Source organism: Sphaeramia orbicularis, chromosome 10 (genome assembly GCF_902148855.1).
Source record: "Sphaeramia orbicularis chromosome 10, fSphaOr1.1, whole genome shotgun sequence".
Lineage (NCBI taxonomy): Eukaryota > Metazoa > Chordata > Actinopteri > Kurtiformes > Apogonidae > Sphaeramia > Sphaeramia orbicularis.
The window spans coordinates 17,379,667-17,394,957 of record NC_043966.1 but is presented as its reverse complement, the minus strand read 5'-3'; the positions used below and the strand labels follow the sequence as shown (position 1 = coordinate 17,394,957).

The 15,291-nt window shown below is 38.1% G+C and overlaps 1 protein-coding gene across 3 annotated transcripts in view; it reads left to right on the top strand.

Moving 5' to 3' along the window:
• The window catches only part of LOC115427005 (complexin-1-like), a 98,033-nt gene extending 83,787 nt beyond the window's left edge, over positions 1-14,246 (top strand). For all 3 annotated transcript variants that reach the window (XM_030145336.1, XM_030145335.1, XM_030145337.1), the window contains exons 3-4: positions 4,069-4,244; positions 10,761-14,246. In XM_030145336.1, coding sequence (XP_030001196.1) covers positions 4,069-4,244; positions 10,761-10,955 — 371 coding nt within the window. In that variant the 3' untranslated portion in view covers positions 10,956-14,246. The remainder of the gene's footprint in view (positions 1-4,068; positions 4,245-10,760) is intronic.
• Positions 14,247-15,291: the final 1,045 nt, after the last annotated feature.

The following is a 15,291-nucleotide window of genomic DNA, read 5'->3' as shown; positions in this document are numbered from 1 at the left end:
CTGTTTGTTTCCATAACCTATATAACCCAGAATATATCGACCATTTATGGCCAGGAAAACTAAAAAATTTAGATATTTATTTCATAATTCTTAATAAAAGAATAATTCATGAATCATACATAAATATTAGCCCAATTTTACACATGATCCATGATGATGATACAAAAAAATAGCAAAAACTGCATACTGTCGATACTTAATTTCCTCCTGGATCTTGTGTTGTTTCCACTTTACACATATAACAGGAAATGAAGTAACTGAAGATATGATCTTTTCACTAGATGTGTCCAACTCCAGACTAATGACTACCCAAAGTTTTTCATGTTACTATAAATGTTACAAGTTGATACTGACATGAAAAAGCCTTAATGAACATCGTTAACATGCTGACAAGTGATGTGTCACGCACAGCACACACTTAATGAAAAAAACAGAAACATTAGCATGTCTTTTTATTAATTAGCAGCCACTCTGCTCTGTATGAGTAAGGACTGGGGCTTGTCCCGGTCCGTCAACATGCCAAGTTCGGACCGCAGCCAAGAACCTCAAGGTCACCGCTGTCTCATCAATTTCACGGCTGAAGCAGATGGCTGTGTCTTGGAGTTTTTCCTCCAGAGAGGCTGTAAGCCACAGCGCGGTAGCCAAGCACAGAATGGGGTTCAGACAGAGGTGCTAATAGTGAAAGGAAGTGTGTTGGACCACGGGCAGGGATAAGCTTGTTTCGAATGTACCCAGTGTGCACCGGGAGGTCCCATTCTCATTAAAATCAATTTCTTCCCTGCGAGTTAGACGTGAGCAGGGTTCAGAGTTCGTCAGGTCAGTAACAGACTCTGGCTTGTTTCCAGTCACTGAGCTGGAAAGAAAATGCCTCTGGAGTGAGAAAACACAGCCGGACATCCGTGTGCACACTATATGTAAGTGCACCGCAGGATAAGTTCAACATGCAGGCAGACTCAGTGGATTTGTATGTGAAACACTGAGGTTTGAGCATTGGCCTTTACAGCTCTTATTACAAGAATTACCAACATTTAATAATAATAATAATAATAATAATAATTTGTATTAATAAGCGCCTTTCAAGACACCCAAGGACACTGTTCAACAAGATACAATAGACAATGCATAAAATACAAAGAAATAAACAATAGATAAAATAATCATTTTGATATATAGAAATGAAGATGTCAAATGGAGAGTAAAACTTATGGTGGGTAGGCTACTCTGAAGAGGTGAGTTTTGAGTTTGGATTTGAATGTGGGGAGAGAGTCACAGTTACTGATGGTGGTGGTCATTTGTTTTTAAGGGTCGTACAACACTGACAATGTTCTTGGTGTAAAAAGAATAATAATAATTATGTTCTTTAGAGAGTCATGTCATGACTTACAGAAAAACATGTAAGGTTTATTGTACAATAACCATAAAGGAGAATACCTGACTAATGTAGTGCAATTTTTAACTATTTATAAATGAATATGATAAATAATTCTATTAATTTCAATTGGACATACCGCCACCTTCTTAAGATAATAGCCTAAGTCATAATTTTCAAGTTTTCAAGAAACAGAAAAAACGTCACCAAATATATGAGTATATAATATTTTTTTGTTCATAGAAAAACCTGAAAAATATGCCTTTGGTCATTATTTTAAGAAGGTGATCGTATGTTTGAAGAGGAGCAAAGCATGAAAAAAAAAAACGTATGTGTGCAATGAACTATGCAGAGAATTTTTTTCTGTCTTGTCTATGGATTTATCTGGAAAGTGGCTCTGAAGCTAAACTAATACATTAGATGGATAATTTTCAAAATAAAGATGTCAACCTACATACAGTATCTTTTCATGTGACAATGACGCCATCAGAGTGGAATTTTCACAATTATCTTCAATAAACTCAGTGTGTAGTATGATGTATCCTTGTCAGACAGTACAACACAAATAGAAACAAGCAGGAACTAACAAATCAGATGTTGGTGTGACGGACTAACTCTGGCTGTTTCTGTTGTACAGTTGCTTTCATGGTTTACAGAAGTGCATGCCACTAAATGGTTTCATCCTAAGTTAGCTGTTGTCAAGCAAAAATACACAGGAAGTCATCAAATAGTGACTTGAACATTACCCAAAAATCAGCCAGGTGTAGCCATCTGTTCATTCTGTGAACACATGCACAGAGAGACTGTGTGACAAAGGATGTGCCATGGCCCTGCTGAGGAATGTGTGCATTGTTTTGGAAGAATTCTACCAAACCACCCATTTTATCACTTATGATGATTGACATTACATGTTAAAGGTGTTTAGTCGGTGCGGCAGTAAATATTATCTTACCGTAAAAAAGAATAGTTAGTTAAAATGTATGGGCTAAATACATGACATGAGAGGTGACATTAGGCAAATGCTGGAATTTGACCAAAAACATCATGGTATATTATGTGGACTAGTCTGTAGCCTAAAAATGAAGAAAATAAAACATTTTCTTATGAAATAACATTTTATTCTCCTAAAAACAAGAACAATAAATGTGTGTAAACATACGGAAAAAATTGCACAAAACGCAACAGTGATTAATTACTGCAATTACTTAAATACCTGAACTATAGTGCAATTCTCAGAACAAGAACAGTATGTTGGTAAATTGACAGGTAATCAGACACTCCCTCCTTAAAAAAAATAAAAATAAAAACTGAACCGCTCTTTACAAAGACTCAGTTCCCATCATTCATTTCAATGAGCTTTTCAAAAGATTCGATTCGTTCGTGAACGTCACATCACTAAATGTTAGCATTTGTACTAGAGCCAATCATGGATATTGTTCCATGAACTCTTTCACCTCTTGTTGCCACAGTACTGTGTTGATATATGGCATATACTTCGGTGGATTCTTTTGTGCATTTTGCTACCACAGTACTGTGGCAACTGATGGAAGAAACGACAAATTGGTGATAGTATATAGTATAGGATAGGAATTATTGTTGTAAATGCTCTGTATGTTGTTTTATGGTGTTCTTTGCTCTGTGTAGTCAGTGAGGCTGGAGAAGGTGGGCGGAGCTACATGTTAGATGTGGCAGTGTGTTGTGTGACTGCTCAGTTCTGTGTCAGTTGTCATTTCACTTTGAGTGCTGTGGTCTGAATTCTGCACTCTGAACGTTGTCCCAGTGGTTGATTTATATCAATGTCGGATTTTACCTACCTGCACCCTCGGCATCATGCCCCCCCGTTTGAAAATTTGCAGGGAAAAAGAAAGAGGTTCTTTGACCAGGACTTCAACCTGAGTCTTCCACATTACAGTCCGAAGCATTACCTACTGAGATAAATATCCACTGTCTCTGACTCCGACCTATTTGCTATCTGTTTGCCTTAGTACTTTTAGGGCTGTGACAAGTTACCAGTCTACACATGATATAATGAGGACGCTGATTGGTTCTGTGGTAATAGACAAACCGATATTTCGTGCCACAGTACTATGTCAGTAGCCACTTCGTAAAAATTAATCCCACAGACACAGATAAAGATGTATTTAACATGGGTCTAATGACAAACGTCATCAGTGAGTGCTTGACCTTCTGATGGATGTCTCTAATAAGCAGATGGGCTCAACAGCAGGCTCATCCTCTGTGTCTGTTAATTGTGGTCCTTTCATTCCTTTTGTTCTTGGGTCTCGACCCTTGGTCCAAGTGGTCGCTTTGCATGAGGATGCACACTCCTGTTGGAGATAGCAAAGACCAAAGTTAGCAGCACAAAAGGGATTGAGAGGGTTGCTGATAATTTATTACAAGGTCTTTTATTGAAGGCCCTTGTTTCATGGCACTCATCTTTTGTTCCTTCATTGCCAAACTCTTTTGTCTTTGCTTCAGCTGAGTGCAAATTATGCTGCTCTTTCACTGCCCTGAAAGAGAAATAAAACACAAAGCAATATCTATTGAGTTATCCGAGATGTGCCGCTGTGCACATCAAATGCTCAGCAACAGTAATAGCACAGATTCATTATCTGCTATTACCGTGAATTGCTACTGTCACTCGTTATAAAATTTCTGTTTCACTTACCGTCTATTTTTCTTTCTATCGCCAATAACAGGGGCCACCAAAGACATGGGTAAGATGCTTGGTGGGGAGGAGGAGAAGGATCCTGATGCAGCGAAAAAAGAGGAAGAAAGGCAAGAGGCGCTGAGGCAACAGGAGGAGGAGAGGAAGGCCAAATATGCAAGAATGGAAGCAGAGAGAGAAAACATCCGACAGGGCATCAGAGACAAGGTAAACTAAAAGGAAAACCACCACCACCAGCACCAGCACCACCACACTCAAACAGAGAGGAGATGTCCCTGACTGTGACAGCAGGCTCTGTGCTCTGCCTTTGGGTGTTTTCAGTGAAGGTAGAAACAATTGAGTCTGTGGGACAAAGCTTTGTTTAGTCTTTTTGAAGGAAACTGAGCCATTAATACTGCCTGGATTTATATTTTTTTTACTTTTATTATCCCAATTGAAACATGTTTTTCTGACAGTATCCAATCCTGGCACCAAATGCAATTAAAGGATCAGTTCAGCTAAATCTGAAAAGGTGCTTTTAGATGGAATTGTAACTATAGAGGAAATTAATAAGAAAATAAACTTTCTCATTAGGAAATACGAAAATTTATTTAATATTTTTCTGAGAAATGGAAGATCATATGGACATGCATAACTAAACTGCTAATCATTAATGGCACAAGGAAGCACTCGGAGAGCGCAGACCTCCGCCAAGGCAGATCAGTCCAATAACACCGACAACCATCAAAATGTAGTCATTTGTTCAACATTTCCTGAAAATTTCATCAAAATCTGTCCATAACTTTTTGAGTTATCTTGCTAACAGACAAACAAACTGAAAACATAACCTCCTTGGTGGAGGTAATGATGTTCAAAGGGATAATGTGAATGTTGACAGGTGTCTGGACCAGCACTTATGTTGAGGTAATGTTCTAAAAGTGATGTTCTAATGTTCTAAAATACATGTTCCTGGCACCTTACATGTGTTTTTTACCTCCACCAAGGAACGGCAGAAGTTATGTTTTCATCAGAGTTTGTTTGTTTGTCTGTTAGCAAGATAACTCAAAAAGTTATGGATGGATTTTGATTAAATTTTAAGGAAATGTTGATACTGGCACAAGGAACAAATGATTACATTTTGGTGGTGATCGGGGGGGGCATTGATCTGCCTTGGTGGAGGTCTGCGCTCTCTGAGTGCTTTTCTAGTCTTGTATTTACTTGAAAACATTTTTTTTTGTAAGGAACCAAGTATGGTAACTTCATTGACCTTGATTTTCTATATAACAATAAAAAATTTCGAAAAATTTCCAAAAAATAATAAAGACTTATGTCCTCCAATAACACAATAAGGTTGAAATTTTGAATTTCAGAGTATTTCTATGAGTGAACTATTAGAAGGGGTTAAATGTACGGTTAAAAAGGAAATGTGTCTTCATAAGAAATCAAAGATGAAACATTTCTAAGTAAGATTTTCTAAGCTTTGCTATTTTTTGTTACTAACCATTTTGGATTGTCAAGATCTTGTCCTTGATAAATTCTCACAGAGACTGAATGAGCAGTTTTACATTCATCTGTGTTTATATGTGATAAAATGTTAACTGAATGTCTAAGTGTGTGCTTCTGGCTGTGAAATATTCCACTTGGTATCGGAATATTTGACTTGAACTATCTTTGAGCTCTTTTAGAAAACTCTGTCCGTCTGAAACCCTTGTAAAACTTTATCTTTGGTGTTTGAGGATCAGCGCTGCACTCCACTGAGTCCCAGTGAATCTTTGGTTTTGGTGCAATTGTGAGAGGAGAAAAGTGGAGGGAGAGCAAGAAATATGACAGCATATCTCGGGGAAGTGTTTGGAGAGCAGCTGACTAAGCGTGACTGTTTTCACTTCAACTGGCGCAGGCCTTTGTTACAAGTGAGGGAGGGATTGAGCGAGACAGATTGCAGGCGAATGAGACAGAGCAGCATGAAGGGAAAGCAGCGAACAAACAAGGAAGCGGGAGATGAAGCAGAGAAGAGCAAGACTCCTCTACTGAAGTATTTACTCCTGTTTCATTTGGGAATCGTTTTGTTTTAAGTGTGATCAAAGCTTGATAAGATAACAGGATGCAGATTCAGTGAATGCCGCATTGTTATGGCAAAAAAAAAAGGCTTAAAGAGGCACGGTTTTTGTAACCTTTTGTAGTATTTGTAGTGGTTTTAACAACCCCAGCACAAACACAGCAGCTCATTCTGCCCTAGTGCACATCTTCACAGGAGGAACAGACAGCACCAGTCTTACTTTAAGATATTTATTGCTCCAGAATCACATTATCGTGCCCCTTGGAGAGCAGCGAAGAGGTCATAGAGGAGCCCAGCTCATTTTCTGCATCTCTGCCTCAGGATCAACTATCGTTCGGCTGGTTGACCTTCCTGTGCTCTGCAACCTTTTCCTTACAGTCCAGTACTATTGATTTGGCTCAAAGCATGACCACACATGCACAGAATACAGTTAAGCTAACACTGACCACAGAACCAAAGCAACAAAACAGGACAGCAAGACAGCAGGTTCATATTGCATTAGAGTTCGATTCTGTTTTGATTCATAAAACCTTCAGTTTCCATTACAGGAAAGATGCAGTGTGTTGAACTGACACACAGCATTAGCAGTGAATTGTTTTAGCCTGTCCAGACTAGTTTGTGCCTCCTGCTATTGTCATTGTGTACAAAACGTAGATGTCCAAAATATTGTCTTTTCAGAGTTTCTAGACAGAATTTTCACAGCATTAATGCATATTTAAGAGTATGGATTTTCATTACATAGGGAAAATATGAGAGTTCAATTAAATGTTTAACTTTTGGTGGTTTACAAAAGAAATATTGGACATCAAGTGTTGTAACACCTCATTAATGAGGTGATCAGAAAAGTAAGATTCTTTAGATTTGAAAATAGGAGAAAAAGGTCAGTCTGATTCAATTTGTGTTTCCTTGATGAACATTCTTCTTCTTCTTCTTCTTCTTCTTCTTCATCTCATCATCATTATTATTATTATTATTATTATTGTTATTATTATTATTGTATTGCTTTTGGTTCAGTTTGTTTGTTAACACTCTAGCAGCAAAACTGACACATGAATTCATACCAAATTGGGTTTAGTGACCCAGAATAGATCTAATTACATTTTGGGAACAGTAGGTCAAAGTACATTTTTTTAATGAATTTTTAAAATCTTTTTTTCCCCCATTTACTTACAATGGGTGAAATTTCAAATGTCTGTAGCAGCAAAACTATTTGGTTGAATTCATACCAAATTGGGTTTATAGATTGCCAGTGACTCAGAATAGATGTTGTTACAGTTTGGGAAAAATAGGTCAAAGTTTAAATTTTTTATGAATTTTTAAAATCTTTTTCTTTTCCCATCTACTTATAATGGGTGAAATTTCACATGTCTATAAACACATAAATTTTGTTAAAATTTACTTCAGACTTGGCACATATATAGAGGCAGTTTATACACTATATTGCCAAAAGTATTTGCTCACCTGCCTTGACTCACATATGAATTGAAGTGACATCCCATTCCTAGTCTATGGGGTTCAGTATGACGTGGGTCCACCCTCTGCAGCTATAACAGCTTCAACTCTTCTGGGAAGGCTGTCCACAAGGTTTGGGAGTGTGTTCATGGGAATTTTGGACCATTCTTCCAGAAGCGCATTTGTGAGGTCACACACTGATGTTGGACAGAAGGCCTGGCTCTCAGTCTCCGCTCTAATTCATCCCAAAGGTGTTCTATGGGGTTGAGGTCAGGACTGTGTGCAGGCCAGTCCAGTTCATCCACACCAGACTCTGTCATCTATGTCTTTATGGACCTTGCTTTGTGCACTGGTGCACTTTCATGTTGGAAGAGGAAGGGGCCAGCTCCAAACTGTTCCCACAAAGTTGGGAGCATGGAATTGTCCAAAATGTCTTGGTATGCTGAAGCATTCCCAGTTCCTTTCACTGGAACTAAGGGGCCAAGCCCAGCTCCTGAAAAATAACCCCACACCATAATCCCCCCTCCACCAAACTTTACACTTGGCACAACGCGGTCCGACAAGTATCGTTCTCCTGGCGACCGCCAAACCCAGACCCGTCCATCAGATTGCCAGATGGAGAAGCGCAATTGGTCACTCCAGAGAAGGCGCCTCCACTGCTCTAGAGTCCAGTGGCGGCGTGCTTTACACCACTGCATCCGGCGCTTTGCATTGCACTTGGTGATGTATGGCTTGGATGCAGCTGCTCAGCCATGGAAACCCATTCCATGAAGCTCTCTGTGCACTGTTCTGGAGCTAATCTGAAGGCCACATGAAGTTTGGAGGTCTGTAGCGATTGACTGCAGAAAGTTGGCGATCTCTTCACACTATGCGCCTCAGCATCCGCTGACCCTGCTCCGTCAGTTTACGTGGCCTACCACTTCGTGGTTGAGTTGCTGTCGTTCCCAAACACTTCCACTTTCTTATAATCCAGCTGACAGTTGACTGTGGAATATTTAGGAGCGAGGAAAGTTCACCACTGGATTTGTTGCACAGGTGGCATCCTATCACAGTTCCACGCTGGAATTCACTGAGCTCCTGAGAGTGACCCATTCTTTCACAAATGTTTGTAAAAGCAGTCTGCATGCCCAGGTGTGTGATTTTATACACCTGTGGCCATGGAAGTGATTGGAACACCTGATTCTGATTATTTGGATGGGTGAGCAAATACTTTTGGCAATATAGTGCATGCTGACGTCACTACATGCATGGACATGATGGCATCAGGTGGATCGATGCCAAAATAAGCTACAATACATGTGAGGGGCGGGGTTTGTTGTGCCTGGAACCACTTGTTATTATTGTTAGTAGTAGAAGAAGAACCATAATGTTACCGTATTAAAGAGCCCAGTAATTTTTTTTCTTACCTAATTAAAATAAGATTAGGGTCTTTTAACTAAAACAACATTTTGTTTTTTTGATGTCAACTGAGTCCCATCTGGGTGACACCCTTGATGATCAAATGTTAAAGTGCTTTCACTTAATCATCCCATGTTGATTTACCGAGCACTGATGACACTCAAATCACTGATTGTTCCAATCAAGGTGCTGCTGAATAGAAATGCCAGCCGCTGTGTTTCACCTACATTTACATTTTATCTCTGCTCTTTCTTCCTTCAACACTCAGTAGAGTTTATGTTTGGGTGCAGGTTAATGCTTAACATTGACCAGGACACCTGCTGAGACTCTGTCTGTTAATTGGTATAAAAACCATCTTCTAAATTCACTTTAGAGCCAGCAGCAGTTAAAGCTGCTTTGTGTTTACAAAACAGCTAGTTCAGTGTAAAACCTTTAAAACAACCAAGCGCAAAAGGAATCAAGGAAATAAGATGTACTAGTACAACATTTTATTCTTATGCAGTATCCACAGAACACTGAGCACCATGTTATGAGGGTAGAATGAAACAAATGACTGCAAATGAAGTATTACTTTACACCCTCTTTGAGACAATTCTACCTCCAGTGCATGAAATGATGATATTCCACTTCATGCATCTTTATATTTGCAGTATGAATTGAGACATTTTAAGGGAGTCACAGTATTCACAGGAAGTGTCTCCTGCAGTTTGTTAACCCTGTAAAGGCTGAACCATTAAATCATTAACAGAAAATTCTAGTTCTTTAAAACTGAAGCCTTTATTAGTCCTTCTGAACAACCAAAAATCTTTTTTATTTTTTTTCAAATATCAATTTTCATGTATGAGTTTCAATTTTGTATCATATTCGATACATCAGGTCTCATATGCTCAAATATTATTTTTGAACAAACAAAAACATAATGTAACACAAACCTGTCTAACAAATTGGTAATTTCTTTTCAAAATTGTCAAAGTTCTGCCTCCTTCTTCATTAATGACAGTTTTGTAGTGTCACTGGAAAGGCCTCTGGTGAACAAATTCCTACTCCTGGTGGATTATCTGTGTATTGCATGTATCTGATTCTATACATCAGGTTTTCCAAGAAAAAAAACAAAAAAAAAACACACTGATCATGTAGAGGGCTTCAAAACTCATGTATTAAATATGATACATTTTGCATTATAGGGTTAAACCAAGGCCAGTGTTTTTCTGCTATAATTGACTTTATATATCACTGGTTGGACTTCAGTATACAAATAAAAAATGAGTTTTTGAAGCTTTTGTGAATCTGAACATGACATCCCAATCTCCCAAACCTGGAAAAGCCCTTCTTCTGGGTTCAAGAAGGCTGAATGTGAAAGCTGGAGTAGTCTGAAACCAAATACTGCATGTATCTTATCCTGGTTTCTGGCCGCTGCAGATTACCTATGAATGTCACATGATCGGGTCAGTCAAGATATGCCCTCTCAGATATCATATCCTGCATTTTATTTGAACTGGATTTATTAGTAATTTATTTATTTTTTATTAATTACTAGAAATTTCAGGCGACCTCATTTGAATTCCAGGTGACCATAAGTGGGGTTGCGACCCCAAGGTTGAAAAACACTGACATGGTAGTAAAGTGAAGTAGACGGTAAAGATAGCGTTGAACTTCTTTATTCATTATTTCACAAGATCATGTCACTGTGTGACATTTGAACTCATAATTACTTGTCTGACGTATGTAGACTTTTTAAATTCTTGCAATGGACTAAATCTGCACCAGGGAATTTGGGTGAAATAGTGGCTCTGAAAAGCATTGGTCTGAAACTGTTCTTTTTTTTTCTTTCTGTGCAGTATGGCATCAAGAAGAAGGAAGAGAAGGAAGCAGAGGCAGCGGCTGCTATGGAGCAGGCCTCCGAGGGCAGCCTCACCCGTCCGAAAAAAGCGGTGCCCACCGGCTGCGGTGACGAGGAGGAAGAAGAGAGCATCGTCGATACGGTCATGAAGTTCATTCCGGCCCCACTCATGGATATGTTCAATAAAAAGTAACTGTGTTTTGAGTGAAATATGATTACCTTCTTACAACATTCATCTAACCAAGATTAAAGCCGTTAACACTCCTCTTTGCCCCGACCCGCAGTCACACCTTCACCCTCCCTCCCACCCCTTCATCCCAGTTTCTAAGTGTCCTGGAAATGCGCAACGTGCCATGAATTTGCCCTTGATCTAAAATACCTGTTCTCTGCTGGTGGTGCATGCTTTTAACAGCCTTGTGAAGAGCATCTGTCTTTCTGAGCAGTGATTTAAAAACACCAATAATTAAAGTCCACAGCACCTGCAGACATCCTGTATCTTCACTTCAAGGCAAATCCGATGCCATGTTTTCAGTGTCCAGTGCTTAGAATAAGACCAGTAATCGCTCATCATACGTTTTGTTTGTAAATAGTCTCGGGTTATACAAAAAGAGAACTATATATGAGTGAAATATGACATATAACAAGATGACTAAGAGTATAAGCCATATTTTTAACTTTTAAGAAATTATCCAAATCATATCAAAATTTAATTGAATTTTCCTGTTATGTTCTTGCTAATATTTGATACATATAGTGTATATAACAATTTGCATTTTTATTAGTTCTCCGTTGTGAGGATTCACCCCATAAACTGTCTCTCATGTTCTCATTGGTTTATTGTGAATGTGTAATATAAGCACTGGTGAGGTCGAAACAACACTGTAACAGTTTATGAATTCATTTGGTTTGTTTTTTAAGCATGCAGTAAATTTTTGTGAAGTAAAGTACACCTATGAAAACTATTTCATTTGTTATGATAAAGTGAAATACATTGATATTTGAGGCAATAACTGGGTTTTTTTTTGGTTGTTTTGTTTTGTTTTGTTTTTTTTCATTTTAATTGAACTGACATCTTGTCAGCCACATTTTTAAGAGATAATTGACTTTGAGTCTAAAATGTTCTTCCATATAGAAAAGTATGTTTTCCATACATAAAGTCTGTCTCAAATCAGATGAAATTCATACGATAAATTCTCTTACTTTACATGTTTTGTGACCTGAGCATCAGTTTTGTTTTACTTTGTGTGGCAGGTGTCGCTCACCTGGCTACTGCAAACACTAGGACAACTAAAATTTAGAACACACTAGATCGTTTTGATTTCATCAACATTTTTATCACTTTTGTAAAAAACAAAACATTTTGTTATGACTTCACAAACACAACTAGGTTGTGAACACACTAGATGTGAACAGACAGTGACAATAGTGCAATATATCGTTCAAAATGAAGTTGTCCTGTGTCCGTTGGTTTAACTGAAAGGGAGTAAAGTCCCAAATCAGCAATAACAGACAATCTTCATTGTTGTGTGTTTAAAGTTACTCCTTAATGTGTTGATGTTTAGACACAGAGGTGTCTGCATAGTATCAGTGAAGCCTTTGTAGGTCAGACATACTGTAATAAAATGTTTAGAGAAAAGGGGGAAGGTGGGATGATTAGTTTCATGTTGTAACACATGTCAGTCACATGTTACAGAATGATCAGCACAGTTAGGATCTGAGTAAATCACCAACCAGAAGTACAAAAAACATGACAAAAATTAAACCGTAGGGGTGAAGAGTCAGGCATGAGCAGCGCATGCCGAGAATTGTGCTCAAACGAGGGCATTTAAAAAACTCTATTCATCTCCATGTTTACCTGCTCTGTGTGTTTGTCAAACAGGTAAACCACTGTAACGGCACAAGTTTAAAGGTCATTAGACGGGGATAAAGTCGACTTATTTTACATATGCCTTGTTTTTTCCTCCTTCATTCCACAGTGTCTTGTTTAAACATTCCAGATATTTCAGACATTCCACCGGTCTTGTGCTGGTATATACAAATATGGATATGTATGCCTTTGTTTCAAGTACATTATGATGAATAACTTCAATTTGATGTTGTTATAACCCAAAAATAATGGCTACAGTGAACTGAATATACACGTATATTCACGATGAGACCAACTTAATTAAGAGAGTTATTTTAGCTGCCATGTACAGAAAAAAAAAATCCCACATGAAGTTAAGGGGAAACATAAATGTTAGCAGCTGTTAGCAGTGACCAATTTTAAAGTGATAAATCTTGTGATATATTTTGTTAGTTTTGTGAGTAGCTTTAGATACAAGTAAGGTTTACTGGAACTGCTTTTTGCCATGTTGTCATTGTTTTTATTAGGATAGCAAAAACACGAAATAACACTAAATCTAAACTTGTGCTTTCCTATGACGTAGTGAAATAAAAGTCAGCAATTTGTCAGCATTTTGTCCGCTCTATAACCATGATGACTTAAAGCAAACCCTCCAAAAGCGGAGCGTGGTAAGGTCACCTGTAGAGCACATTTACAGAACTTACAGTGATTTTAATGTACTTGTAAACTGCCTTTGCCAGCCTCTTTTCAAGCGGTATGTTGGTAGATTTGTAAGCATTTAATGTTGTTTTCAGCTATGGCAAACATGTGTCACCAAGTCCATTATCAGAGCAGTAATCCAACCAAACCAAAGAATAGTGCTGTAGTTAAAAACTTAGACAAGAGGTTTCATTTCTTTTATTTCTTTTTTTTCTTTTTTTTTGTTTCCTTGAGTTACGGCATATCTCATTTACTTTAGAATTCTCAGGTATTCTAGTTTTAGGTTGTAATAGAAATTAAGGTTCATACCATAATTAGCCTTCTCTGATAAACAAGAGTTGTTTGGCCCAAGAATATTAAAAAGCTACAATTACTGCCCACTAACCATGTATAGGACTTTCCCACATACGAATACTTCACAAATATCATGAGTGTGTGCAGTTTTTCAGGCTTCCAATGAGTTTTTCCTCGTGTGCTCTGAAGTCAGATCAATAGTCGTATCCCATCCACTAACACCATCATAAACCCATTCATCACCATCTTGTAAATGCCAATTGATTGCGCTCAAAATGGCTTTTTAGACCACTGCCCGAATAAACTGCCCAAGTCATGCGTAATCAATATATTGTCGTCCAAGTAGACATCGTGTCAGAAAACCCCCCTCCACTGTTCAGTTGGAAGACCCTTATTTGTGCCACTCATTCAGCCATTAATATGATATAAAACTGCCTGAAAAATACGCCACTAGAAGAAAAATACTCCTGTGATGTGACTTGAATGTAACTGTCTGATGTTTCTCTCTTCCTGCATCTGTCTTTCTCTGTTTTGTACGTGTTGAGAAGATGCTTATGGTGCAGTATTTTTTACTTTATTGTCCGTAGCTGGTCCTGTTTCTGTCCTCTGGTGGTCGGTATTTTGAGAAAAAAAAAAAAAAAGTTTTTGGTGCATTCTTTTGTACTGCGAAATCTTCTCACCCTTCTCCCTCCTTCTCTTTCTCTCTCTCTCTATCTCCCTATTTGTTGACAAAATGTATGCATGCTTATGGTGTGCGATGTAGGCAAGGTTGTTGATATAATTGTTTCGTGTCTTCTGTGTTTCAAAAGCTCCACCTGTTAGCCTCACTGCATGCCATTTTAGACATATATTTCAGTCTGTAACTTTCCTGCAAAAATGGAATCACCGCACACTCTGAGAATAAAGTGATTTCATATAATTTTTCATCGTCTTGTGTTTCTGCATTCAAACAGAACAGCGGCAGGCCTTTGGCTGATGCTACTATGTATAAAACAGAAAAAAAAAAAATCATAAATATTTATATATATGAAAGCAGTGGTTGAGACGTTCAATGTTTTTCTGGTTTTGGGGGAGGATCTGTGAGACTGAGACATAATCTGCAGGACCATATCCCCATTGCATGGCATTCGTTAAGGAAGTATGTGCAAAAACCTTCAATGTAAATCACATGTTACTGTTTCTGTCAGTCAATCCTGTTTTTCATCTCAACATGGCTGTTGTGCATTTTTTTTTTTTTTCCTTTTTTTTTTTTTTCTCTCCGAAGGAATTTCAACATCTATTCAATAAAAGCAAAAAGGGCTGTAAACAGAATGCACTGTGTCATTCACATCGTGATTGGAGGGGTTTTCCCAAACACAGACCTGAGCTGTGCTGGGACATCAAAGCAATGCAAATAGCATCTCTCTCATAGCAGTGTGTTTGTCATAAGTGTGTCTGTGATATTGGTATCTGCAAACCGCTTACATCAAACAAATCCACTGAAAAGATAATGAAGAAATGCCAAGCAAGGATTAGAGATGGCAGTGACTTCTAAGTTGGGTTTCATTTCAGCGCAGAAAGGAGGCTGGCATTAAATCAAAATTAAACAATTAAATTGCTTTGACATTTTCATTTATTGCTCATCAGTTTCAAAGGTTGTTGCCATAAACTTTTAAAACACAGTGCAAAGCTTCTCATTCATTTACTTTCA